Raw genomic sequence first — 25,932 nt, forward strand, 5'->3', positions numbered from 1 at the left:
ATTAGTAGACTGATTTCGACTTGATTAGATTTTGGTTCTTTTACTTCTCCAGAAAGTGATTCTCTAGTGTCTTCTATGCTTTTTTCATTCCCAGGCAGTATCTTCATAACCGTTATTCTGAACTCTAGTTCCGACATCTTACTTATATTCATACTGACTAGGTCCCTGGCAGTCTGTACTGCCTCTTGTTCTCTTTTTTTGAGGTGAGTTTTTCCATCTTGTCATCTGTGCGGAAAGTGGAAGCTTTTCTCATTGTAATCATCAAGACAGTATGGTACTGGCACAAAAACAGACACAGTGATCAACAGGACACAACAGACCCCAGAAACAGACCAACTCTATGGTCAACTGATCTTCAACAAAGCAGGAAAGAATGTCCAACAGAAAACAGTCTCTTCAACAAATGGTATTGGGAAAACTGGACAGCCGCATGCAGAAGAATAAAACTAGACTGCTCCCTTACACCACATGCAAAAATACACTCAAAATGGATGAAACACCTCAATGTGAGACAGGAACCCATCAATGTCCTAGAGGAGAACACAGGCAGCAACCCCCTTGACCTTGGCTGCAGCAACTTCTTCCTAGACATGTCTCCAAAGGCAAGGCAAAGGCAAAAATGAACTACTGGGACTTCATCAAGATCAAAATCTTTTGCACAGCAAAGGAAACAGTTAACAAAACCGAAAGACAAGTGACAGAATGGGAGAAGAATTTGCAAATGACATATCAGATAAAGGGCTAGTATCCAAAATCTATAAAGAACTTATCAAACTCAACACCCAAAGAACACATAATCCAATCAAGAAATGGGCAGAAGACACGAATTATTTTTTTTTAAGATTTTATTTATTTGTCAGAGAGAGAGAGCGCGTGAGCGAGAGAGTGCGTGCAAAAGCAGGCAGAGTGAGAAGCACGCTCCCCGCTGAGCAAGGAGCCTGATGCGGGACTCAAACCCAGGATCCTGGGATCACGACCTGAGCCAAAGGCAGTGGCTTAACCGACTGAGCCACCCAGGTGTCCCTGAACAGACATTTCTGCAAAGAAGACATCCAGATGGCCAACAGACACATGGAAAAAATGCTCAACATCACTCGGCATCAGGGAAATACAAATCAAAACCACACTGAGATGCCACCTCACACCAGTCAGAGTGGCTAAAATTAACAAGTCAGGAAACAACAGAGGCTGGCGAGGATGCAGAGAAAGGGGAACCTCCTATACCACTGGTGGGAATGCAAGCTGTTGCAGCCACTCTGGAAAACAGCATGGAAGTTCCTCAAAGAGTTGAAAATAGAGCTACCCTATGACCCAGCAATTGCACTAGTGGGTATTTACCCCAAAGAAACAATTGTTGTGATCCGAAGGAGCATGTGCTCCTGACTATCTATAGCAGCAACGTCCAAACTATGGAAAGAGCCCAGATGTCCATCAACAGATGAACAGAAAAGATAATGTGGGACACACACACACAACAGAATATTACGCAGTCATCGAAAACCGGTATCTTGCCATGTGCAATAATGTGGATGGAACCACAGGGTATTGTGCTAAATGAAATAAGTCAATCAGAGAAAGACAATTATTATATGATTCCACTCATATGTGGAATTTAAGAAACAAAACAGAGGAGCATAGGAGAGAGGAAAAAAATAAAACAAGTCAAAATCAGGGAGGAGACAAACCATAAAAACTCTTAATCACAAGAAATAAACCGAGGGCTGCTGGAGGGGAAGACGGTGGAGGGATGGGGTAACTGGGTGATGGACATTAAGGAGGGCCCGTGATATAGTGAGTACTGGGCATTACACAAGATTGATGAATCACTGATCTCTATCTCTGAAACTAATAATACAGCATATATTAATTAACTGAATTTAAATTTTTAAAAAAAATGTTTTAAATAAATAAATGGGGACAAAAAAGGGACAGGAGAGAAGGAGCTAGTTAGGGTAAAGTAAGGAGGGGGAAACAGTGAATCAGAAAAGGTCCCTAAGAAGGCAGGAAGGTGAAAGCCTGGGTGCTTCTCCTAGTGACATTAGATAGTACACCCAGGTAATATGATGGCAAGAGTAACAATAAAATGAGAATTATAACCAAAGTCCTCTGACCTCAAAAACCATCCAGCAGAATCTATACAAAACACAACTTCAGTAAGGCTTAAAGTTAATATCTAGTTAGGTCTTAAGTTTCCATTCATAGAAATATTTACTGAGCACCTATAAGCACCGCGCTATTTGGTATAGAATGCTAAGACCCAGTGTTTTCCAGCCTGTGGAACACAAGCCACTGGCTGGTGAGCGGCCCTGGCCGTCCACATCGTGTAGACTCAGAGGGCAAATGCTCAGGCCTAACCCAGCTTCTCTGCACATCCCGGAGTAATCATCTAAGTGATTCTGACACTTAGCGGACAATTGAAGAGAGACTTGCAAACCACTGCTATTCTCACATGCCAAAATGGGTCAGAAAATGCAAAAAAAAAAAACAAAACTAAGAAAATGACAATTTTTAAATATGACAAATCAGTGCCCTCTCCCCTCCACCCTGAATATGGGCTGCGCTTAGCACCTTGTTCCCAAAGAGCAAAGAAAAGAACATGTCCCTCCTTACATCTCACCAGGGTGACAGGCAAAGAGCAAAGAAACAAACCACACATGTACACGGTATGCGCGCGCACACACACACACACACACGAGAAGCAAAGGGGCAGTGGCGTTACAGGGGAGAAGCCTGGCAAATACCTCCTTGGCCAGAAGGTCAAGGCCAGCATCACTGGGGATGACCCATGCGGTGGTCATGGCGTGACAATACCAGACCTCGCCCTTGGGGGCTTCCTCTGTGGACACACAGCCCCAAGTGCACTCTTGAGAAAAACATCAGAAAAATTCTCATAGCGGGGGCACCTTGGTGGCTCAGTGGGTTAAAGCCTCTGCCTTTGGCTCAGGTCATGATCTCAGGGTCCTGGGATCGAGCCCTGCATTGGGCTCTCTGCTCAGTGGGGAGCCTGCTTCCTCCCTCTCTCTGCCTGCCTCTCTGCACATGTCCTCGGTCTCTGTGTGTCAGTAAATAAATAAAATCTTTAAAAAAGTAAAAATAAAAATAAATTTCTCATAGCGGGTGTCCTACGAAAACCTAAGTAGAACTCCTAAATACTACAAGGTCCTCAAAAATAAGAAACATCTGAGAAACCGTCAGCCCAGAGGAGCCTAAGGACACATGACAAGTCTTAGCGATGTGCGACCCTAGGACAGAAATAGGAAACTGGGGGAAAACCATTAAAATCTAAATAAATACAAGTTCAGTTATAGCAATGTAACAGTTTCTTCACTCTGACCGGTTTTCAATGCTACGAACTAAACGTGGCCCATAGAAGCCCGGTGACAGGTATGGAGGCGTTCGTTCTAAAATTCTTTTGACTCTCCTGGTTTTTGAAGCAGGTCCTTTAGAAAGCTGGAAAAACAAGACGTGCGACATGCTCGTGCCCACCACCAGCCTCCTCCGACGCAATCAGATTTGACAAGCTGCGTCTTCTTACGTTAGGTGGAGCCCAGTTAGCCGACTCAGCTGCGGTCCAGCTACAGCCCACGTCTGCACCACAAGTGTCTGTAACGAAGGTCACACTCTTCCATGGGCCAGTCCAGCCCACCCGTGGGAATTACAGATGCCCAAACCAGCCGACCCAGCAATGCCACCTCTGGGAACTGATCTTCTAGGAAGGCCTCACCTACACAGGGGTCTTCCATGTGGGCGGCTTACTCCCCAGGGATGGTCTGCAAACGTTTTTGGTTGTCACAGTGGGGGGGCCTGCTTGCTTCTAGTGGGTCGAAGCCAGAAGTGCCGCTAAGCATCCCACATGCACAGGGCACCCCCATCACACACCACACAGAAGTGGCCTAAAATGTCACCAGGGCCCCTGAGGCTACGAGAGCCTGGCCTCTAAGCTACACTGACGCATGCGCAGAGCTGTTCTCCCGCAGCACTGTCGCTAGTAAGACAAGTCCAAGGGCCCCCCGGGCGGCTCAGTCGGTCAAGGGGCAGACTCGGTTTCAGCACAGGTCGGGATCCCCAGGTCCTGGGATGGAGCCCTGCACCCAGCTCTGCCCTCAGAGAGGAGTTGGCTCCGTCTCCTGCTGCCCCTGCCCCCTCTCTAAATAAATCAATAAGTCAATCTTTAAAAAAAAAAAAAGAAAGCCCAGAAACACCAGAAACGAGTGAGATAGAGAAGGGCCTATGCACTGGAAAGAACACAGCTCTAGAAAGAGAATGAAGAAACTACACACGGACAAGAAAGACGTGAAAAGCTGAGCGAGATCGCAGGCGCCTGCGGAAGGAGCCCGCCCTTTCCGTGCAGGGAAGCAGCACGTTCGCGTGGGCTCGCACAGGTGTGCCTATTGATTTTGGGGTGGTTTTTTTTTTTGTTGTTTTTTTTTATCGTTTCCTAAGAAATCAGTAACAGGTTTCCTGTCGCGGGCAGGGAAGCTGGGCAGAGGACAGCAGCCAGGAGGAGACAGTTCACACCTGCTCATACTTTCTGATTTTCAAATCCTGTGAACATCTTGCCCCCGTGAAAGTCACGCAGACCCAGCTGCAGCGGTTCATGGGAACACGCGGCCGGGCTCCTCCCTGCAACCACACGCCCCTCTTCCAGGCCACGGTAGTGAATTTTGTATTAAAAGAAGCAGCTGAGGGGCGCCTGGGGGGGCTCAGTCCCTCAAGCGGCTGCCTTTGCCCAGGTCATGATCCCGGGGTCCCGGGACCGGCCTTCCTGCTCAGAAAGGAGCCTGCTCCTCCCTCTGCCACCGCAGCTCCCCGCTCCACACGTGCTGTCCTCTCTCGTCCACTCTGCTGTCTCGCGCAAATACATAATCATTTAAAAATTAAAAAAAAAAAGTTCAATCAAAATAAAATTTGAAATACAATTACTTCTCACCCCCAACTCAATCTACAGCTCTGTAGATGACCAAAATCTGACATTTTTCATCAACAAAGTGGAAAGCCAGTGCAATTACTCTCACCAGAATATACAATGTGAGTGTTTACACGCTCACAGTTTACAAGAAAGGCGGGAGGTTCCTTCCACTTATTCTTCTCCAGTGTCCACCCCCCGGCCCCTGCCCAGCATCTCCCAGCTCGGACTCAAGCTTGGCTACGGTCGTGACGACCACAGCTGATGAACGCAGGTTTGACCAAACACAAGATTCCCTTCACTGTAAAAGAAACGATGCAGTCCAGCACACCCTGCCGCGATGCGCGTGCCCCAAATCATCGAGGTAATACTCTTCGATTGAATGGGGCTTTCCTTCCACTTCAAATACATATGCGGGGCTCAGGTTGTTCTGAACGGGAACAGCAAAGTAGTCCGCAAACTCCTTACAATTGATGGTGGCCGACATCAGGATTACCTACAGAATAAGAGAAACTGTTAAATAAAGTCATCACAGTAACAACTGAAATGAAAGACCGTCACAATGCCAAGCTTGTCTCAAAACCTTAGCAGAACACACGGATTCCTCTCTAGTGTAACACGAATGACTACACTTGGAAGACCGCTCGGACGCTCTGCCTTTTATTACTGCAATTATTTATGACCTTAAATAATTTTATCAAGTGAGAAACTATATGTCCAATAAAGCTAAATTATGCCCACGTATATAAAAGGAAACTAACAGAAAACAAAAGTAAAACAGGGAACATTACTAGATGAGGTGTTACAGCAAAGTGAGGGAGCAGAGCAGCAAAGGCAGACCCGGAGTCAGAAAACCCTACTTCTAAGCCAAGAGGAACCAGACCAGACGTGAGCAGGACACAGAGGTTTGGCCGCTCACCACAGGTGCTGGTTTTGCCAGAAAGCCAGTAGCAGACAGCGCCTTTAAGAAACTCAGCCGTGAAGACCAGGAGCAGCCCCCACAGGACATCACACGTGCCCTAGACCAGGCGGGGGCTCCATGAAGGACGTCCACCACCCGCCATCCTCAGAAATGCTCACCAGAGGTAAACACAGCTCCGCCGGCTGCTGACTGCCCACCTGGTCCTGGCAAGCAGGATCTCCCGCACATCTCAGCAGAAAAGTAGCGACTTTCTACAAGCGCTATCAGCAGTTAGTGGGCACACAAGCCATGCCTGTTTTCTCCTTTGACATTAGGTCGAAAGGGTAAAAAGCATATTAACCAGAATTTGCTTTAAAAAGAGATGCCTGATGTTGCAAGAAAGGCTCAGAGGAGCCACTCGGCTGTAAGAGTGGCCCCCACGGCACTCCGAGGCACAGGTAATCTCTGCACTGTCCACCGGTGCACGGTGAGGCTAATGACGTGAGGACCTTGGTTCCGCTAAGGCGGCGTGAGGACATCAGGCAAAATCGGACTGCTCAGGGCAACCAAGAGTCCACACTGCCACGAGCCTCTCCTCTGAGAGACAACATGGCAGCCCAAGACACTTGCTGGTCCCGGGTGGGACTGGGCTGAGCCTGGTCAGCAGCTTTGGGGACAGCACAGAGCCAGGAACCTCGATGGGTCTGTGTGGCAGAAGGGGAGACCTTCAGGCCCATCTGCTCACAATCCTGAACTAAGTATCTGACAGCAGCTCCCTTTGTAAAAAGTAATACAAAAGGAATTTTTGAACATTTCAATAAACGTGGAACAATGCAATCTAGAACTTGACTTCTAATTTCTAGGCCCAGAAAATATTCTGCTTCATGTTTCTTAATAAATCAAGAAAATATTGAAACCAACAGTTTCCTACGATTTATATGATGGGTACCAAATTCCTGACCGCGAGTCTCCGCACTGTGGCAGGCTTTTCAAATCCACTAGTACTCTTCGTTCTCTTTCCTACTGAAAACTTTAAAAGAATATAATTAATATCTAAAAGTAGAAAGGAAAAGTCTTCAGATGACAACCAAAAAAGGCCCCAATTTGTTCAATAATCTTTAATGCCATCTTTTAAGAGTCCAAAAAGGAGGGGTGCCTGGGTGGCTCAGTGGGTTAAAGCCTCTGCCTTCGGCTCGGGTCATGATCTCAGGGTCCTGGGATCGAGCCCCGCATCAGGCTCTCTGCTCAGCAGGGAGCCTGCTTCCCCTCCTGTCTCTCTGCCTGCCTCTCTGTCTACTTGTGAGCTCTCTCTCTGTCAAATAAATAAATAAAATCTTTAAAAAAAAAAAAAGAGTCCAAAAAGGAATAAGACAGCCCAATTCCTGCTTCGTTTTTACAATCTCCTTGAGCAGTAAGACAATCCTGTGCAAATGTCAGGTTCCATTCCTTCAGCGCCCACGGGGGGAGCGGCCAGCGGCCCATCCTGGGGGCGGGCCAAGGAGAAGCAGCGCTCCCTCGGCAAAGGCAGAGACGACCCAGCAGAAGCAGCTTGCTCTCCAACAGCAGCAAACGCTGTCACCGCCTTTACACGATGACGCCACCCCCCAGCCACGGCTGCCCTTCGGGAACCTGTCCCCACATACAGGGATGGCCTGGGTCCACAACGCACAACTGTCATAAGCGCTCCTTATCTTGGTCCGGGTCACACCTCGCTCCTCTTAGCTCACGTAAGACGCAAACAAAGCTCACACCACACCGACTCATTTAGCTCAAGACCTAGAGTCTGCAGGACGGCGGCGCCCACAACCTTGCTCAGGCTTCCCGTGCCCGTGCTGTGTGCAGAGCAGAGCGCAGACGTGGTCACACGCCTTCACACCGCGGTCACTTTCCACACAAGCACTGCCACGCGCAGCCCTTCATCGCGGTCAGCCGCTCGCACATCATTTCCTGCCGGGAGAGAACATCAGAACTGGATGCAACATAACGACCGAAAAGCGCTCCATACTCCCATCCTAAGAAAATGGCCCTGTGGGGCGCCTGGGTGGCTCAGTGGGTTAAGCTGCTGCCTTCGGCTCAGGTCATGATCCCAGGGTCCTGGGATCGAGTCCCGCCTCAGGCTCCTTGCTCAGCAGGGAGCCTGCTCCTGCCTCTGCCTGCTGCTCTGCCTGCTTGTGTTCTCCCTCTTTCTCTGAGAAATAAATAAATAAATAAAATCTTTAAAAAAAAAAAAAAAAGAAAAGAAAGAAAACGCCCCTGAGCCGGCTTCCTAGCAAGACATGGAGACACAAACATGACAACAAATTTTAAGAGTCACTGCTTTCAATTCTTCCTATAAAAATAAAGAGAAATACAGCTAAATAGTAAACCTCAACCCCACATATTTCTGTTACTCATAAAATCAAATTTACCTTCACAAAACGAGAATTTGTTCTTAAAAGTTTGCGGACTACCAACAGCAGGAAATCCATTTCTTCGGTTCGCTCGTGGACCTACAAAACACAAAAGTGGGGCGCCCCCCACGTGAAGCCACACGCGCGGGACGGCCCAGCGAAGGGGAGCGAAGGCGGGTCGTGGTTTCCATGGCGCGCCCGGAGCCTGGGCACAAACCCGCTCCCTCCACCAAACACAATTCCTTGGGACTGATGCTCCCCGGTGAGAGGACGCCAGGAACACGGGCCACCAACGGGAGGACACAGAAGAGGTGTGTGGGTCCCAGTCCGCCCGCCCCCCACCCTGTCCCCCAGCTTCTCTCTGGGGCCCTGCTGGCAGAGAAACGTCTCGCACCCTGGGCCTGGCCCTTCAGTGCCGGTCCCGCCCCGGTCACTCTAACACGCTCACCCGCCCCCACACCCGCACAGAGAACCACGGCCCCCCCGCCCCGGCCACCCCGGGGCCCTGAACGGTCCCGTCCGCCAAAAGCGGGGAAAGCGAACCGGCGTCAAGGGGGTCACCCCTGGGTGGGTCCCCAAAGCTCCGCCGCTCAGGGAAAGCAGCTGCATCCGCTCCATCAGGGGCGCCTCGAAGCAGAGCCCCCGAGGCCCCAGGGACCCCCCGGCCCCGCTCGGCCGCCCCAGGAGCAGCGGGCAGCAAAGCGCGGCCCTGTGCGGCCGGTTCTCCGCCAGAGCCCGTGGCTTGGTCACTTAGCCGGGATCCCGCCCGGCCTCAGGGACACAAGACTCTATTCGGGCCGTCCCGCCGCCCAGCGGAGCGCTGAGCCACCGCGCCTGAGGCGGCCGCTCCCCGCGCAGCGCCAGGCCCGCCCTTCCTCGAGGCCTCTGAAGGCGGAGGCCGGGGAGGACGGAGAAAACGCAACAAGCACACAACAGCCGCGGGAAAGCACCGAACGCTCGCGCCCACGGCTGCAAACCCGAGAAACGCCGAGAAAAACGGATCCCTGCCGCTCTCCCGCCACACTCCGGAGCAGCTCCCGACACGCGCGCCCTCGTCGGTGAGGAGCCCCCGCCCCGTCTCCTCACGTTCAGCTCCCGTGGCGCCCGCACGCTGCCTCTAAGCACCGTCCTCTCCCCGGGCCCCCGAGGCCACCCCGCTGCCTCCTCCCCCGCTCTGAGGACCCCACTCGCCCCCCGCGCCGCAGCGGGAACCGCCCCCGGGACTCACCCCGCTTTGTGGCCTCGGCCCCACGAGGCCGGAGCTGGAAAAACGCTTCCTGAATGAGCTGCTCCCCCAAAGCCAGTTCGTTGTTTCTCAAGAGCTGAGAAGTCATAAACACCAGCGGCCCGTGTTCAGCCGCCGGGCTACCCCCAGCCTCTGCTCTCAGGTTTCCTGTGACATTCGGTCACCCCCACGGCAGGAACGGCACCGCTGATCGCCCTAAAACTTCAAGTACAAGCCAATCCCATCTCGGCTGAAGCAAATACTTATCAGCCGCCCGTCAGGTGCCGGGGGTACGGGACTGCGGGAAGCTGCTGTAACGGTGACAACAGTCCTCTGCGAGGGGCCAGGCCCCTGCAGGGCGAGACCCTGCCGCAAGCGGCCAACTGCTGTTCAGCTGCGATGACGCGGCTTCAGGAAAGGAGCAAGTCAGTGCCACGGGAGGCTAGGGGTGTCTGCACCGCGCACGTATGTGCGCACAAGCCGCCACCGGGGCGGTCAGAAAACACACGTGCCAGCAGGAGGGCTCCAGAGCAAACTGCCCAGGGAGAACCTGCAGCGCATTTGCTGGGCAGAGCCCGGACTGGGAGGCTCAGGAAGCGGCCGCTTCTGGGAACCTGGCCATGCCACCTTCGAGTACACCGCACCATGAAATCTGCGTTTGCTCTCTACCCAAGCCAAAGACACTCAAAAATCATAAAGTCCTGAAACGTACTACATGTCATGCTATTTTGCAAAGAACAAGAGATCACCTTCCTACCTCCAACTCTCCCAAACACCCCCTAGTAACTTAAAACCACGTTTAGGGGCGCCTGGGTGGCTCAGTGGGTTAAGCACCTGCCTTCGGCTCAGGTCACAATCCAGAGGTCCTGCGATGGAGCCCCGCACTGGGCTCCCTGCTGAGGGGGGCCTGCTTCTCCCTCTGCCTCTGCCCCTCCCCCACACTCATGCACGCCCTCGCTCTCTTCTCTCAAATAGAATCTTTGATAAAAATAAACATAGTAAAACCCTAACAGTACACAAGTTAGCACATGCACCCACTCAGCTCTCCCTCCCCGAAGTATGCGTCAGTGTTATTAATGGTCACACACATTTCCAGAGAGGCGAGAGGCCTGACCCTCCACGCCCACCCGGATGGCTTCATTTCAGCTTCTGTCTTCAGCCCCATCTCAACCTTCCATGAATCCATCTCTTTGCTGATGCTTCTCACGCCTCAAGAAGTAAGTAAAGGTTCGTAAGGCATAATTAAGTTTAAAACTCAAGAATTTGGGGTGGAGGCATTTCCAAAACTCCTAGGAAAATGGTCTGAATAGAATATCCTCCCCCCTCAACAAACTCTTGTTTAAAATATGAACAAATTCAATTAACTGTCCCATCCTAAGCAAAGCCCAGAAAGGTGAGACTAGCACAAAGATTCTTTACTGGGTGAGGGTTTTTTTTTTTTTAAGGAATATATCAGTATCTTGTATATACTTTATTGGTTTTGTTAAAAGACACTATTCTCCTTGTTTTACCAGACAGAAAATACCTGTGATGCATACAAAATACCTACATGCAACGTCTGATGGGGCTAACACTCTAAACCAGGGGTCAGCAGACTGTCCCCGCAAAAGGCAGACAGTGACGATGCCCAGCTTTGCAGAACACGGCGGCTGACGCAGCCACACGCTCTCCCTCCGCAGTGCAGCAGCACCCATAAACAAGCAAGGAAAACATGTTCCAATGAAACTTTGTTTACAAAGACAGGTGCCAGATTTGGCCGGGGAGCTGGGGTCTGCCACCCTAAACAAGGAATGTGGTCATAGTCCCCAACCTCCAAGCCTACACTTTAGAACTAAGAGCAAAACAAAAAATCAACATTCACGAATAGAATAAGACAAATACAGACCCACAGCGCTTTATGACCCTTCACAAGTAGGGCACGTTTACAGTAACCTGGCATGTTCTCTTCTACAACGGGAGCACGAGTATCAGCAGAGCGGCGTGAAAGAAGTACTTACTTCATCAATGAAGACATGGGTGAATTCCATCAAACTCTTAGCGCTAACAATCTTCTGAAGGAGGACCCCTGTTGTCATATAAATTAACTTTGTGTCCTCTGTTGCTATTTTCTCTAACCCTACCTAAAAGTAGGGAAGAAAAAGAGAAAGAAAACTTTCAGGTTTAAATGGTTTGCATTTACCTACCCAAAAAGACTATATCCAGTCATTACTGGAGAGAAGCAAGAAAAGGAGTAAAAAATACAAAACTTAAAACTATTGTTCTTGGAGTGCCTGGGTGGCTCAGTTGAGCATCTGACTCTTACTCTCAAGCTCAGGTCTCGATCTCAGGGTCATGAGTTCAAGCCCCACGTTAGGCTCCATGCTGGGTGTGGAACCTACTTTAAACAAAAACAAAAACTGCTCAAGTTCATGTTTTCCTTCTCTTCTTCAGGGGTGACGGAATATGGCTTCTCTACTCCTATCTCATCTGTATCATTTTTACATTAAGACAACAGCGTATGGGGGCACCTGGGTGGCTCAGTGGGTTAAAGCCTCTGCCTTCCGCTCAGGTGGTGATCCCCGGGGTCCTGGGATCACGCCCCACGTCGAGCTCTCTGCTCAGCGGGGAGCCTGCTTTCCCCTCTCTCCCTCTGCCTGCCTCCCTGCCTACTTGTGATCTCTGTCTCTCAAATAAATAAATAAATAAATAAATCTTAAAAAAAAAAGACAACAGCATATGAAGACATCTATATTCAAAGAAAAATTACAAAAGCCATGAGTCTGAGAATTCTCACTTCTTTCTTGCTCAACTGAGAAACTTAAGTTATTATCAAGAAATTCAGTTACAGGGCACCTCGGGGGCTCAGAGGGTTAAGTCTCTGCCTTCGGCTCAGGTCATGGTCTCAGGGTCCTGGGATCGAGTCCCGCATCGGGCTCTCTGCTCAGCGGGGAGCCTGCTTCCCCCTCTCTCTCTGCCTGTCTCTCCGCCTACTTGTGACCTGTTTGTCAAATAAATAAATAAAATCTTTAAAAAAAAAAAACAAATTCAGTTTCACTGCTTTTGGGGGCCCCTGGGTGGCCCAGTCAGCTGAGAGTCCAGCTCTCGGTTTCAGCTCAGGCCGTGATCTTCAAGGTCCTGAAAACCAGCCACGTCGTCCAGCTTCACGCTCAGCACAGAGTCTGCTCGTCCCCCTCCCTCTACTCTCCCCCCATTCGCACGTGCACTCGCTCACGCCCACTCCCTCTCACTCTCTTTGAAATGAATAGATACAATATTTAAAGGAAAGTGGCTAAAAGATTCAGCTTCACTATTTTTTTTACTTACACCACAGTTCTGCTCTTTAGATAATTGGTTTCATTTCCATTTCCAGGAGAAAATGATGACACCCTATCATCAACTTATATGGAATAAAAAATTCACAAGGAGGCAGACGGCTTGCTCAGTCTCACCTGATAGCCCACCAGCCCGCCCAGCGTCCAGGCTCGCTCTTTACTGATCCACCTGGCGATACTGCTGGCCCCGATCTTGCGAGGCTGCGTCACGACAATGTTGCAGTAGGCGGAGCGCTGAGTGTAATGGTCCAGGACGTACTGCGGGAGCTGAGTACTTTTCCCACTGCCCGTGGCACCATGTATAATCACCACAGAATTACTCTCTATCAGAGAAATAACCTAGAATTTAAAAAAAATCCTTTTGAGGTTGCCACAAAATTAACGATGACATACACTATTGCCTATAAGACAGAAGTTTGTCTTCAGAGGATGTTCAGCATTATTCTTCCTTTCATCTTTGAAAGTTAAATCGTTATCTAACCATCTAGATATCACAGATAAGAGCAAGAAGGCCACCAAACGGCTGCTGCTGTGGAAACCAATCAGACCACTGAGCACGGGAACTGTCCACAGGCCAGCAAGCCAGGCAGGTCAGCCACAGCGCTCCGGCCTCCACGTCTCCAGCTGAAAATGAAAACACCTGGGCACCTGGCTGGCTCAGTCGCTTGAGCGGCTGCCTTGAGCTCAGGTCATGATCCCGGGGTGCAGGGATCGAGCCCAGCATCGATCGGGCTCCCGGCTCAGCGGGAGTCTGCTTCTCCCTCTCCCCTCCCCCTGCTTGTGTTGGCGAACTCTCTCTCTCTAATAAATAAATAAATGCTTTAAAAAGATTGAAAACACACTCAAGGATTTCTATAGGTCTTGCTAAGTCTAAAGGTCTATTATTTGTAAATTGTGTAATGAATCTTACGTAATTCTCCTGAGAAACATGAAAGCACTGCTGTTATTACCCTCAGGTGGTTTAAAAAAAAACTTTTTAAAGATTTCATTTATTTTTCAGAGAGAGCAGCAAGCAAGCCCAAGCTGGGGGGATGGGCAGAGGCAGAACTAGACTCCCCACTGAGCAGGGAGCCTGACTCAGGGCTCGATCCCAGGACCCTGGGACCGTGACCCGAGCCGAAGGCAGAGGCTTAACCCACGGAGCCAGCCAGGCTTTGGTCTTAAAATTTCACTGGAAAACCTGCAGGTTCATCTCCGCTGTTGCACTCACAGACCTTACGGAGCATTTTCAAACCGCAGTCTGACTCCCAGCGCCGCCCACCGATTCCACCCTCCGCTCTGCTCTCTCTGGCAACGGCTGCGGTCGGGGAACACGAATTAATTCGCGTATAGGCCTCTGAAAATTAATGAAGGATATCTACCCTACAAAAGCTTCTGGCTCACTAAAATAAAACAAAACTTAAATTTGGAACATTTATGGTTTAGTTTTACCTGTAACGGACCCTTCTACTAGTATATTTAAGGTTCCAACACTCTCATTTCTGACCTAGTTTAATAATGTGTAATTAATGAAAAGTGTAATCAGCCTGCTCCAATATCTGGCCCAGCACTGTTTAAAAAATGGCATATTAATGACTGATCACATCAATTAACAGGCCAGCAGAACGCTAGAGAGGGCTGTGGCCCGGAGCAGTATTAAGATTTGGCAGGGAGCTTCCCCCCAAGCAGCTCTGCTGGGGATGACAGAGGCGCCTCCAACCAGCCCAGCGATCTCCGCGGAGGGAGGCTGAACGAACGAAAGCTCAGCCGAAAGGGAGGCCACAGACACAATGACAAAGAGGCCCGGGCACGAGCTCCTATGGGCCCCGGAGTCCGTCGCAAACCGGGTGTGCTTGCTGGGTGCCTCGTCACGTTCAAACTATAAACCAAAATGTTGGGCCGCAGACATTTACTCAAACAGCAGAATTATTATCAGACAAAAATAATTTTACCTCTTCCTTACACCGATTTATAGGCAAATCAGGATATTTATAACTGGTCTCTGGGATGCATGTCACATTGCTTAATTTAGCCGAGGATGGCCTTGGACCTGTGTTCAGACAGAATACAATGCTATTAAGTATCCGAAAAAGGAAGACGTAAACAATCCAACATTATGTCCATCTACACACACAGCACGTGAACATTCACACACACAAACGCAAAAGTACATCCTACAAGCTAACAACGCAAGCAGGTAACCAGGAAATTCCCTTCGTACCCTCCATGCCACAGTCCCTTCCCACCGGATACACGCATTCTCAGCTTCATAACTAATCTAATAATAAGTAAAATATAACTATTATTCTATATTGGAGTCGAGGTATGTACTACTTATTCCAAATTTTAAAAACAGAGAAGCCAGACATGTTACAATCTCTCCAAACAAAGGTAGCCTTTCTACAGCCAGCAGCGCTCCTCCTAGGTCGCCAGGGGCCACAGCCACAGGAGAACTCTGCAAACCCTGCTCTCCACTCTCCGACCTTCTGGTCGGACTCTCAAAAACATGCATTCTCCTTCCGTTCTCCTGTCTTGCGTTCCTCCCGTCCATCTGCTCAGCTTTTAAAGAACCCCATCACCAATGCCACCCTGTTTTCCCAAGTGTACCCCTACCGCTGGTCTCACCCCTCTTACCCCATTCTCTCAACTAAGGTCTCCTTAGAATTAACACCCTACCTGCCACAATTGAGCTGGAGCAAAATGCGATGCCTGGACAGTTCCTCATTTAAAACTGGCTCCAACAGTTCATTAAATTATTTTGAACTACGAATGGCGGCCGGGTATCCAGGTCACCCCACAAATGTAAGAACTCATGTATTTACAAAAATGGGGAGAAAATAAACACACTCCCCCATGCTTGATGCTGGGAGGTTTATCAATCAGTAAAAGGCCTCTTTTTTTTCTTTTTTAATTTATTTGACAGAGGTCACAAGTAGGCAGAGAGGCAGGCAGAGAGAGAGAAGGAAGCAGGCTCCCTGCTGAGCAGAGAGCCCGATGCGGGACTCGATCCCAGGACCCTGAGATCATGACCCGAGCCGAAGGCAGAGGCTTTAACCCACTGAGACACCCAGGCGCCCCAAAAGGCCTCTTTTAACTAATAGAGAAGAGAGATAAGAATCCACACAGCAGCGGGGGCTCCTGAGCTGGGACACCACTGCCAGACAGAACACGTGCTATGCACAGCGTGGGACTGAGAAATGCAGGAGGAATTTGGCAAAGAGATGCCAAAGTTGGAAAAGACTCAGAATTATAGGCGCACCTGGGTGGCTCAGTGGGTTAAGCATCTGCCTTTGGCTCAGGTCATGATCCCAGGGTCCTGGGACTGAGCCCCACATCAGGCTCCCTGCTCAGAGGGAAGCCTGCTTCTCCCTCTCCCACTCCTCCTGCTTGTGTTCCCTCTCTCGCTGTGTCTCTCTCTGTGTCAAATATGCAAATAAAAAATCTTAAAAAATAAAAATTTACAAAGTGTTTTTAAAAAAACTCAGCATTACAAGAAGGCAGCAGCTAGGCTGTTTGCTAAGACTTTAAGACGTAGTTCACTGTGCTGCGAACAGAGCCATTACTCGGACAACACTGATGTGACTGACTTTCCTTCATCACATGCATCTTAAAGACAGAAATCTTACAAGAAAAAAATACTCAAGTCTTGACTCTGTTGTCTAAAGCCTAGCCCTCCCTCCTCGGAACCCAAACACGGTTGGACGTTTCCAGGTCACTGGCTGAAGCAAGCCCAGCACATATCAAGTCCTGTCCCCGCAGCCACCGCCAGAGGGGACAGGAAACCAAACAGGACAATGTCCACGGCCACCTGACTCTTTCATCTGTGCAGCAGCAACAAAGGCAAAGGGAGGTGACCAGGAAAAGCATCACTCGTTAAGTTCTCAAAGAAAAGAAAATGGATGATTTAGGGAAAAATCAGCAAACTACAAAAGGCAAAGAGTAATCCAAAAGTGCCATGAGAAACACGTCTAGCTCAAAATTCACTAATTCTCCTGTTATCTTTTTCGCCTCAGTTATTAACATTAAAATATTTTACATGAACTGGAAAAAAAAAGGAAACCATAAAAGCTGTTAGCGTGTCTTGATGAAGCCACCCCACCATATTCTCATCAAGCATATATAAAAGTCTAAGCAAAAAATTCAGCAGTTAGGGGTTCCTACAGTATATAATAGATTCGAACTGGAGAATATAGCATTTCTTTACTTAAATTTTAGACACTGTACATTACAGAAATAAGTTTAATTACCGCATCACCAATTAAAAATCTTCAAAATCAGTCATTATACATCACTCTTTCAAGTACGGAATGGCATTCTGAATACAAAATTAAACCTGACGCGATTCCCTTTGGAGTCAGTCTATGTTCCACACAATCCATTTTCTTAAAGGCAAAAAAAAAAAAAAAAAAGCTCTGAGTGGGATGGAAACAACTAAAAATATCACCACATGAAAAGGGCAGCAGCATTTAATCACAAGCCGAAGACTCCATCCCAGGACAAATTCAAAGCCATTACAGGAAAGCACACAGGGGCACCGGGCAGCTCGGTCAGTTAAATGTCTGCCTTCGGCTCGGGTCATGGTCTCAGTGTCCTGGGATCGAGTCCCCCATCAGGCTCCCTGCTCCATGGAGAGTCTACTTCTCCCTCTGCCTGCTGCTCCCCCTGCTTGGGCTCTCTCTATGTCAAATAAATAAAATCTTTTAAAGGGGGAGGCAATATAAATGCTGCGGGAATCCACAATTTGAGACGAGGCTCAATCAATCAGAAATGCCATTAGATCTCAATTTTTTTAAAAATGATTTACCTTTAACTGTATAAAACAATTCTAGTACAATTTATAGAAACTCACTGAGTGCACAATCAGGATTTATATTTAGAAATAATTTTTAATTTAAACTCAATTAATTAACATAGAATACATTATTAGTTTCAGATGCAGTTGCATGTAACCCCCAGGGCTCATCACATCACGTGCCCTCCTTCATGCCCGTCCCCCCACCCACTCCCCTCCAGCAACCCTCAGTTTGTTTCCCAGAGTTAAGAGTCTCATGGAGAATCCTTACAGTATGATTATATAAATTTCCAGGAAACACAAATCTGAGGAAAAGATCACATTACCTTAGGACATGAGCAGGAGTGTGTTGCAGGGTGAGGGGTGGGGAGAGGCAGGAGCGACAGATTCTAAACGAACATGAAGACACTTTCAGGGTGATGAGTACACTTGCTATCTTGTGCTGATGGTCTCATGAATGTGTACATGCCTCAAAACTTACCAAATTGTACTCTGTTGTATATAGTTTATTGTGTGTTGATTATACCTTATTACAGCTATTTTTAAATTAAAAAATATTTTTTAAAAAGCGTCTCTCGTGGTTTGTCTCCCTCTCTGATGACTTTCCATTCAGTGTTCCCGCCCTTCCCCGATGACCCTCTGCGCTGTTTCTTATATTCTACATGAGGGAAACCATATGATGATTCTTTCTCTGACTTACTTTGCTCAGCATGCTACCCTCCTGTTCTATCCATGTCGACGTAAATGGTAAGTAAGCACTCCTCCTGTTGACTGACTAATGTTCCGTTGTGCGTATGGACCACAGCCCGATGGTCATCCAGTCATTATCCAGTCTTCTGTGCATGGACGTCTGGGCTCTTTCCACAGTCTGGCTATTGTGGACGTTGCTGCTATAAACATTGTGGTGCACGTGCCCCTTCAGGTCACTGCATCTATAGCTCTGGGGTAAATACCCAGTAGTGCGATTGCTGGGTCGCAGGGCAGCTCTATTTCCAACTTTCTGAGGACCCTCCACGCTATTTTCCAGAGAGGCTGCACTGGCTTGCATTCCCACCAGCAGTGTAGGAGGGCTCCCCTACAAATAATTTTTAAAACCACTTACATAAGGGCACCTGGGTGGCCCAGTGGGTTAAAGCCTCTGCCTTCGGCTCAGGTCATGATCTCAGAGTCCTGGGATCGAGCCCCACATCGGGCTCTCTGCTCAGCAAGGAGCCTGCTTCCTCCTCTCTCTCTGCCTGCCTCTCTGCCTACTTGTGATCTCTGTCTGTCAAATAAATAAATAAAATCTTAAAAAAAAAAAACCACTTACGTAGATCAAATAATATCTGTATCACAGCAAGATCAAAAGTACTAGGAAACGAGGTATTTTGTAACTGGATATAACCTGTGGTGCAGGGCTGGGACTGGAGGTATGGGTGTGAGCTCCTGGCCGTGACACAGACCAGCCCGGAGACAGGCAGGAACAGCTATGCGCACACACATGCGCACACACATGTTAACCTCATCTCTCTTGCCCAGGGCCCCAGAGGCACCTCAAATCGTGGCGCCACACCTTCCTGCCTCCTGTGGCCTTCTCCTCGCTTGCCCCGATCCAACCCATCAGCACGCCCTGCACAGTCCTTCCCATGTCTGCCCCTCATCCCCCTGCTGTCCCCAGGACCGAGTCGCCCCCGGGCAGGACCACCCTCCTGACTCGCCTTGGTGTGTTCTGACTCCCCAACAGGACAAAGCTAGTCTTCCCAAAACACAGCTCTAATCATACAACATCCCCTCCTGCTCTCACGCTCATGCCAGGATTGACCTAGAACCTTTAATGGCTTCCCACTACTCCGAGTACCAAGACCAAAATTCCTAGCTGTGGCCCACAGCCTCTGCCATCAGCCATGCCTCCCTCATCCAATCCCACCCAGTACCGCTGCAAGGGTTCCCTATGGCGCCCGCAGTAAACTAAGGGGCTTAAAACAACACAGTCTCACAGTACAGGAAGTCCCAAGTCCCAAGTCCACCTCACTGGGCTAAGCTCAAGGCGTTGCACGGATGGCTGCTGCCTGGCTAGTTCCGGATGGATGGTTCCGGATGGACGGTTCCGGGAAAAACCTGTTCCCGTACCCGCTCAGCTTCTGGACGTGCCTGCATTCCTTGGTCTGGGGGCCTTTCTCGAATCACTCCAAACTATGGCTTCCACCATCACATCTCCTCCGACGAACTCTGATCCTCCCACCTTTCTTGTGGAAGAACCCCGCGATGACACTGGGGGCCCCCCGGGCAATCACGCCATCCCAGCTGCCAGGTTCCCTTTACCCTGGAAGGTACCACAGTCAAAAGTTCAAGGGACTTCGATGAGGACCTCTTGTGGGGGTATTATCCAGGCAACCACTGACCGTGCCCAGGCCTGCCCACCTCCACTCTCGACTCTTAGCAACAATGCCTGGTTACGGGCTGGAGCCCCAGGCCTCCCCATCACAGACTGCACACGTTCCCTCCACCCTGACCCCCGCCCCACCCCGGTAACTCCTATCACCCTTCAGCTCCAAGCTCAACTCTTACAGAACCCTTGTCTCGGGCCCCTGTAGAGCTGTCTTTCAGAGCATTTATCTCCAAAAGCGTGTGTCTGGGTGACTACACGATGAAATGGTAACCTCCGGGGGAGGGCGGCCCAGGTCTTATTACTCAGCACACCTCCATGGCCCCGTACAGCCCTTGACCAATCCTCGTCACTAAATGAATCCTCTGGATGTAGTCAAAGCTGTCATTTATGTGACTGCCTAGTGAAAAGCTCCAAACATATAAGGAGGCCAGGGACAGAGAAAACAAACAGCTGCTCCAAATACTAAATATTAACCCAAATCAAAAGTTACTAGAGCAGACATTTCCAATTACAGGCGCTCACTGGAACCCAGCTAGCTCAGATAGTGGCGCTCCCATGGGGCCGGCTCCAGGACCAGCAGCCGGTACGCCCCAGGGTCAGTATATATAGTGGAACCAGAAGGATCACATCACAGTCACCTGAAAACTAATAAGCTTTCCCAAACGGAAAGAGGAGATGATGGGTTATCTTTGTACGACAGGACATGGCTCTTCCAGGGTTCTAAGGAAGCTGTGTCATAGTCCAGAACACATTCCCTGTGCACTGGCAGTTAAGAGACCCCCAAGGCTTCCCACAGGCATGCAGTGAAGCAGTCGGCCTTCTCACACGTACAGGTCTGTACTTCCCTTAGCGTGAGTAAGAACTGATCAAGGTGCACACACGTTTTGAGCCACCCTTTCTGGTGACAGTACGCTAGACTTGTCCGACAAATATTCCTCCTCGGGGCAACTGAGGGCAGTAGAGGAAATACGCGGAGGGCACCTGGCGGTGGGGCCTGCAGTAGGGAAGCCCAGGGTGCGGCCACAACCCAGGGATGAAGGAACAGGACCCCACGCGCTCCTGCTGTATGCCAAAACCCAGGCAATGGGAAGGTGACCCGGATACATTACAGGGACCCACACGACGAGGAAACAGAACTAAGTGAGACACTGCGGCACAGACAATGGCTCAGGACTTTTTCAGAACTGGGGAAAGATGCCAACATTCTGCACCGTCAAGAAGCCCGAGCAAATCCCAAGGAGGACACAGATGAATGTGCTGTCACATGTGCGCTGAATTTTGCAGTTTTTGAGAAGGAAATGACTCTATCCCCCACTTCTGCCGCTAAGTACCAGGAGGTGCGTACAAAGGGTAGAAGGAAAGGAGACAGAGCGTCTTCTTGAGCTGACAGAAAGTCTGTGAGAAAGCAACACATCGAACGATGACTTCTGTCACACACGCTGGGCCCGGGGCTAACCAGCCACCAGCTGAGAAGGCGACACCGCGAACTCGCAGAAAGTGAGCAACTTAACCCGGACTCGCCAGCTACAGCCAAGTGGGGAGAAGGTGTTCAGAAGAAACTTTCACTTTATACAGTTAAACATTACTTAAATTTGTTTTCATATGTTTGTTGTTTTAAAAAACTGTAGTCATTATTAAATGAAAATTTTAGGCAGTTCTAGAGGGTGCCCAGTTGGCTCCGTCAGTGCCGTGAGCAACTCCTGATCTTGGGGCTCAGCACCAGTCCTTCCAAAAAATAGACTATTTACAAACTATGTTTAAAAGAAAAAAAATGATTTACAACCCAACATACACTCACCCTGAATTAACTAATAATATGGATTCTTTCTTGAGCAAAACAGTACATTTCTTAAAGACTTTAAAGACCGCAATGTTTTATTTGTAACTAATTTTCCATATCCAAAGACGCACTCACCTGGCCCGCGGGCGGGCTGAGCACCGCCGCACTGGTCCAGTTCTCGCGCTTCCAGCTGCCGGAACTCGTTGATATACTCCACTTCCGAGCCCCTGCGGTTAAGCGGCCTGCGAAGAACACGCACAGTCAGTGCACTGCGTCTGCGAAGCCAAGAAACCCACGTGCCCCGGGTTCTTGAATAGTTCCTTCTGCCTTAAGTCACGGACGCAAGCGGCGACGGTCCACCAGCGACTGCGAGCGAGCTCGCTCCACGTCTGCTTGCCCCTTAGCACAAATTCTAACAGGGAGAAACCTGCTTCCTCCTTCAGAGTGACGAAAAGAGGAACATTCTCCGATCACAGCGGAGAGTGGTGAGTGGGGAAGAGCATCCGTCTTCCTGAGCGGCGATCTGCCCCGCGATCTGCACGTGTTGCGGGCACACCTCCCCCGGGGTCTTCGGCGAACGGCAGGGGGACAGGGCAGCTGGGCGCCGACAGGCACAGCGCGCTCACTCACCCGGCGCTCGGCTCCCAGATGCCCAGCTTGGGCGAGGCCCTGCCTGGACACGAGACATGCAGGAAACAAAACGACGTCCTCGCCCTCAACAACCAGTCCCTCCAGTGGAGGAGCCGTAACAGACACAACATCCTCGTTAGTGGCAGGGGCATTTAAACGGCAACGGCATGAAGGACACTCCAGGGAGGAAGGGCCCAAACACAAGGAAAGGAAGGCACTTTCTGCAGTATCTGTAATCGTTAAGACCTGAAAACCACGTCCGGCAGAGAGCCGAGCTCTGCCATGGCGCGCTACTTGCTACACATCTTTCCAAGAACTGCCATAGCTGTTTCCATACTAGCAGGTAAAAATGTCCAATATGTTAAGAAAAAAAAAAAAAGACAATTGCAATACGATATGCAAAAGACACTATCAGTTACATTATCAGTATTTCATGCCCCTGCTGTCACAGAGAAGACTGCAGAATACCAATTCTTGAAATAGAAGATTTACTTTAACAAGATGCTACTTGCATTATTAAATTCTACTTTCGGCCTGACATTCACAGCTAACAGCGACATTCTTTTGGTTAGCATTTACCTGACACTCATTAATCAAGTTAGTAATTCAGGGCTGACCCCACGCCAGGCACTGTCGTAAGCTCTTGGGATAAGGCAGCCCCAGGGACGCCTGGGGGTCTCCGTCAGTTTAGCAACGACTCGATTTCCGCTCGGTTCACAATCTCAGGGTGGTGGCACCAGGCCCCACACTGAGCCCCACATTGGGCTCCATCCACACTGGGCAAAGAGCCTGCGGAAGAGTCTCTCTCCCTCTTCCACCACTCCTCCCCCCACCCCCAAAAGCAGCTAGCAGACCGTCCTCATGGAGCTTCCGGTCTAGTCAGGAAAAGAAAAATAAAGGAAAACACAGTATGTTAGAGAGAAGTCCACAGAGAGAAGTCCAGCCAGGAGAGGAGACGGGTGGGGCGGCTGCCACGTAACTGATGGGAAGCTGACATCAGAGCAGAGATCAGCAGCGAGAGGAGGGCCGTGCACCCCAAGCAGGGGAGAGGGCTCCTGAGGGAGAGCGGCGGGAAGCCGGAGCCCGGGGCAAGCGTGCCACCGGAGTCAGGGCGCAGAGGAAGCCAGAAGCAGCGGGGGAGCCCAGAGATACGGGAAAGTGGGGTGTTTCCCAGGGACGGCAGGGGCAGGCTGCTGGCAGGTGCTGATGACAAAGAGTGTGACTCCTGCTCTGAGGGCGACAGGTTCTAAGCGGGGACGGAGAAACAGCAATACCGAACTCCTGTTCGAGCGGGCCGGCTCACGGCCACAGAAGCCGGATGAGGTGGCCCGGGACAATGCAGCCAGAGCGGGGAGAGCACCGGACACCCTAGCTCAACAACCCAGGCCAGAGACAGGCAGCGGGGACCAGAGCGGCGGCAGGTGAGGGGAGCCGCGGATGCTGGTCAACCAGGTCTGGATGCGAAAAAGCAAGAGTCAAGAACAACCCCCTGGTCGGCGCTGCTGGGAAGACCAGACGCGCAGGCTGCACCCGTGCCCGCAGGATGACGCTGCCGAGCCCACCCGGAACTCGAGGGCTGGGACTGGAGCCTCTGGAAGCACAGCCACGGGCAGACGGGGAGCCAGACCAGCGTCCCGAGCACCGGCAGGCCACCAGTGGCGTACCTGCCACCGTTTAATTCTACTGTCCCCTGAGCTGAACTCACCGCAGGACCCAATCCAGACACAGGTCCTGGCATAGACAGAGCACCCCAGAAGTGCTCTTGTGCCTTGGGGAGCAAGAAAAGGGACTCCAAATGCTCAAAGTGCTGGCAGTCCCCAATTTTTCTCCTTTCTCCTTTCTCTATGTTCCAGGGCTCAGCAAAAGCCTCAGACTCTAAGGAGGGGAAACCCCATCTCCCAGAGGATAGCGAAGACCCTCACTCCTCCCGGGTCCTCCCACTGCTTGACCCCAGACTGGGTGAACGCAGGCAGCTGCCCGGCAGGAAGCGCGGGGTGGAGCAGAGATGAAAGACCGAAAAGGGGAGCTGCCTCAGGGACAGGAGAGCGCCTGGGAAATCGAGACCCACACCCGAAGTCTGTCCTTAAGCCAGTGGGCTCACCCCGAGGCTGCACGAGCATGCGCAGACCGCCACAGCCCCCACGGACTGAGGACCCAGGGCTGAACTACACAACGGACAGCAGGTGGCACCAGCGGGACAGACACAACGGAACCCTGGAACCCCGCAGCTGGGAGAACTCGGGCACAGAGCTGCCCAGCTGCACTCGCCAGACGATTTAAACAAACCCCAGGGCCCATCACATCAAAACACCCAGGACACACACAGCTACTCGGCATGCGGAGAACATGGCAAATCTGCAGAATGAAGAAATGACCACTCGGTTTAGATATCGGCTCTCCAGTTTGGGAACCCTACACCTCACACCAACCTCAGATCAATTCCAAACAGATTCAAACCCCAGGTACTTATGGTTTTAAGCCTGGAAAGCTAATGTTCTCCAACATTCGAGAACTTTGGAGTAGAGAAGGTCTTCCTGAACAGGGGCACGAAAAGGAAAAGTCAAAAAGACCATATCAACAAACTAAATGCCATATAAGCTGATGAACGACGTCTCTAGCAAGGCTGAAGGGCGAGAGCAAGGACCACTCACAAAACACCCACCGCCCGCGGCCCTGGAGTACACTAGGAATTCCCGCACATCAGGAACATATGCACAACCCAATATAAACGCAACTTTTAACTTTTTTTTTTTTAAGATTTTATTTATTTATTTGAGAGAGAGAGATCAGAAGTAGGCAGAGAGGCAGGCAGAGAGAGAGGGGGAAGCAGGCTCCCCACTGAGCAGAGAGCCCGATGCGGGGCTCCATCCTAGGACCCTGGGATCATGACCTGAACCGAAGGCAGAGGCTTTAACCCACTGAGCCATCCAGGCGCCCCGCGACTTTTAACTTTAAAAAGTGTATGCATCCGTGTATTTTTAAAATATTAAAAAAAAAAATACCGGGAAAAGAAATTTAACACAGTTTTAGTGTCTCCTTAAAAATTAACTGCATCTTGGGCACCTGAGTGGCTCAGTCATTAAGCGTCTTGCCTTCAGCTCAGGTCATGATCCCAGGAGGCCTGCTTCTCCCTCTCCCACTCCCCCTGCTTATGTTCCCTCTCTCGCTGTGTCTCTCCTCTGTCAAATAAATAAATAAATAAATAAAATCTTTAAATATTAAAAAATATTAACTGCATCTTTTTTTCAAAGACATATTTATTTACTTATTATTTATTTATTTATTTATTTACTGGGGCGGAGGGGCAGAGAGAGAGGGTCCCTGCTGAGCACGGAGCCAGATGCTGAGCTTGATTATCAACCCTGTTATCATGACCTGAGCCGAAACTAGGCCCCTTAACCACATCTTTACCAGCCGATAAGCCAGAACTTTAAATCCAGTAGCAAAGGAATTTTTTTTTTAAATGCTATCAGTGTCCTTACAGTGATAAGTCTTCCTTTCATTGCTATCAAATGCTGCTGGACACCATGTGAGAAGGCAAAGACAAAGGTCTTTGTCAAGACCAAAAAAGAAACTGACCAGCTTCATAGTTTTAAGTTTTATGTCTTCCACACAAAATATCCTAAGGTAGTAATTCATTAGAAACGACT

General features: G+C 49.9%; 1 protein-coding gene across 1 annotated transcript in view; it reads right to left on the reverse strand.

Annotated features, from left to right (window-relative positions):
• Positions 1 to 21,848, reverse strand: part of TDRD9 (tudor domain containing 9) — an 87,972-nt gene extending 66,124 nt beyond the window's left edge. Inside the window, exons 1-6 of the mRNA XM_032839586.1 lie at positions 21,788 to 21,848; positions 14,665 to 14,762; positions 12,851 to 13,072; positions 11,420 to 11,542; positions 8,216 to 8,296; positions 5,238 to 5,402 (exon numbers count right to left, since the gene is read on the reverse strand). Of these exons, the coding sequence (XP_032695477.1) occupies positions 5,238 to 5,402; positions 8,216 to 8,296; positions 11,420 to 11,497 (324 nt within the window). The 5' untranslated portion in view covers positions 11,498 to 11,542; positions 12,851 to 13,072; positions 14,665 to 14,762; positions 21,788 to 21,848. The remainder of the gene's footprint in view (positions 1 to 5,237; positions 5,403 to 8,215; positions 8,297 to 11,419; positions 11,543 to 12,850; positions 13,073 to 14,664; positions 14,763 to 21,787) is intronic.
• Positions 21,849 to 25,932: the final 4,084 nt, after the last annotated feature.

Source organism: Lontra canadensis, unplaced genomic scaffold (genome assembly GCF_010015895.1).
Source record: "Lontra canadensis isolate GAN:19392208 unplaced genomic scaffold, GSC_riverotter_1.0 scaffold108, whole genome shotgun sequence".
Lineage (NCBI taxonomy): Eukaryota > Metazoa > Chordata > Mammalia > Carnivora > Mustelidae > Lontra > Lontra canadensis.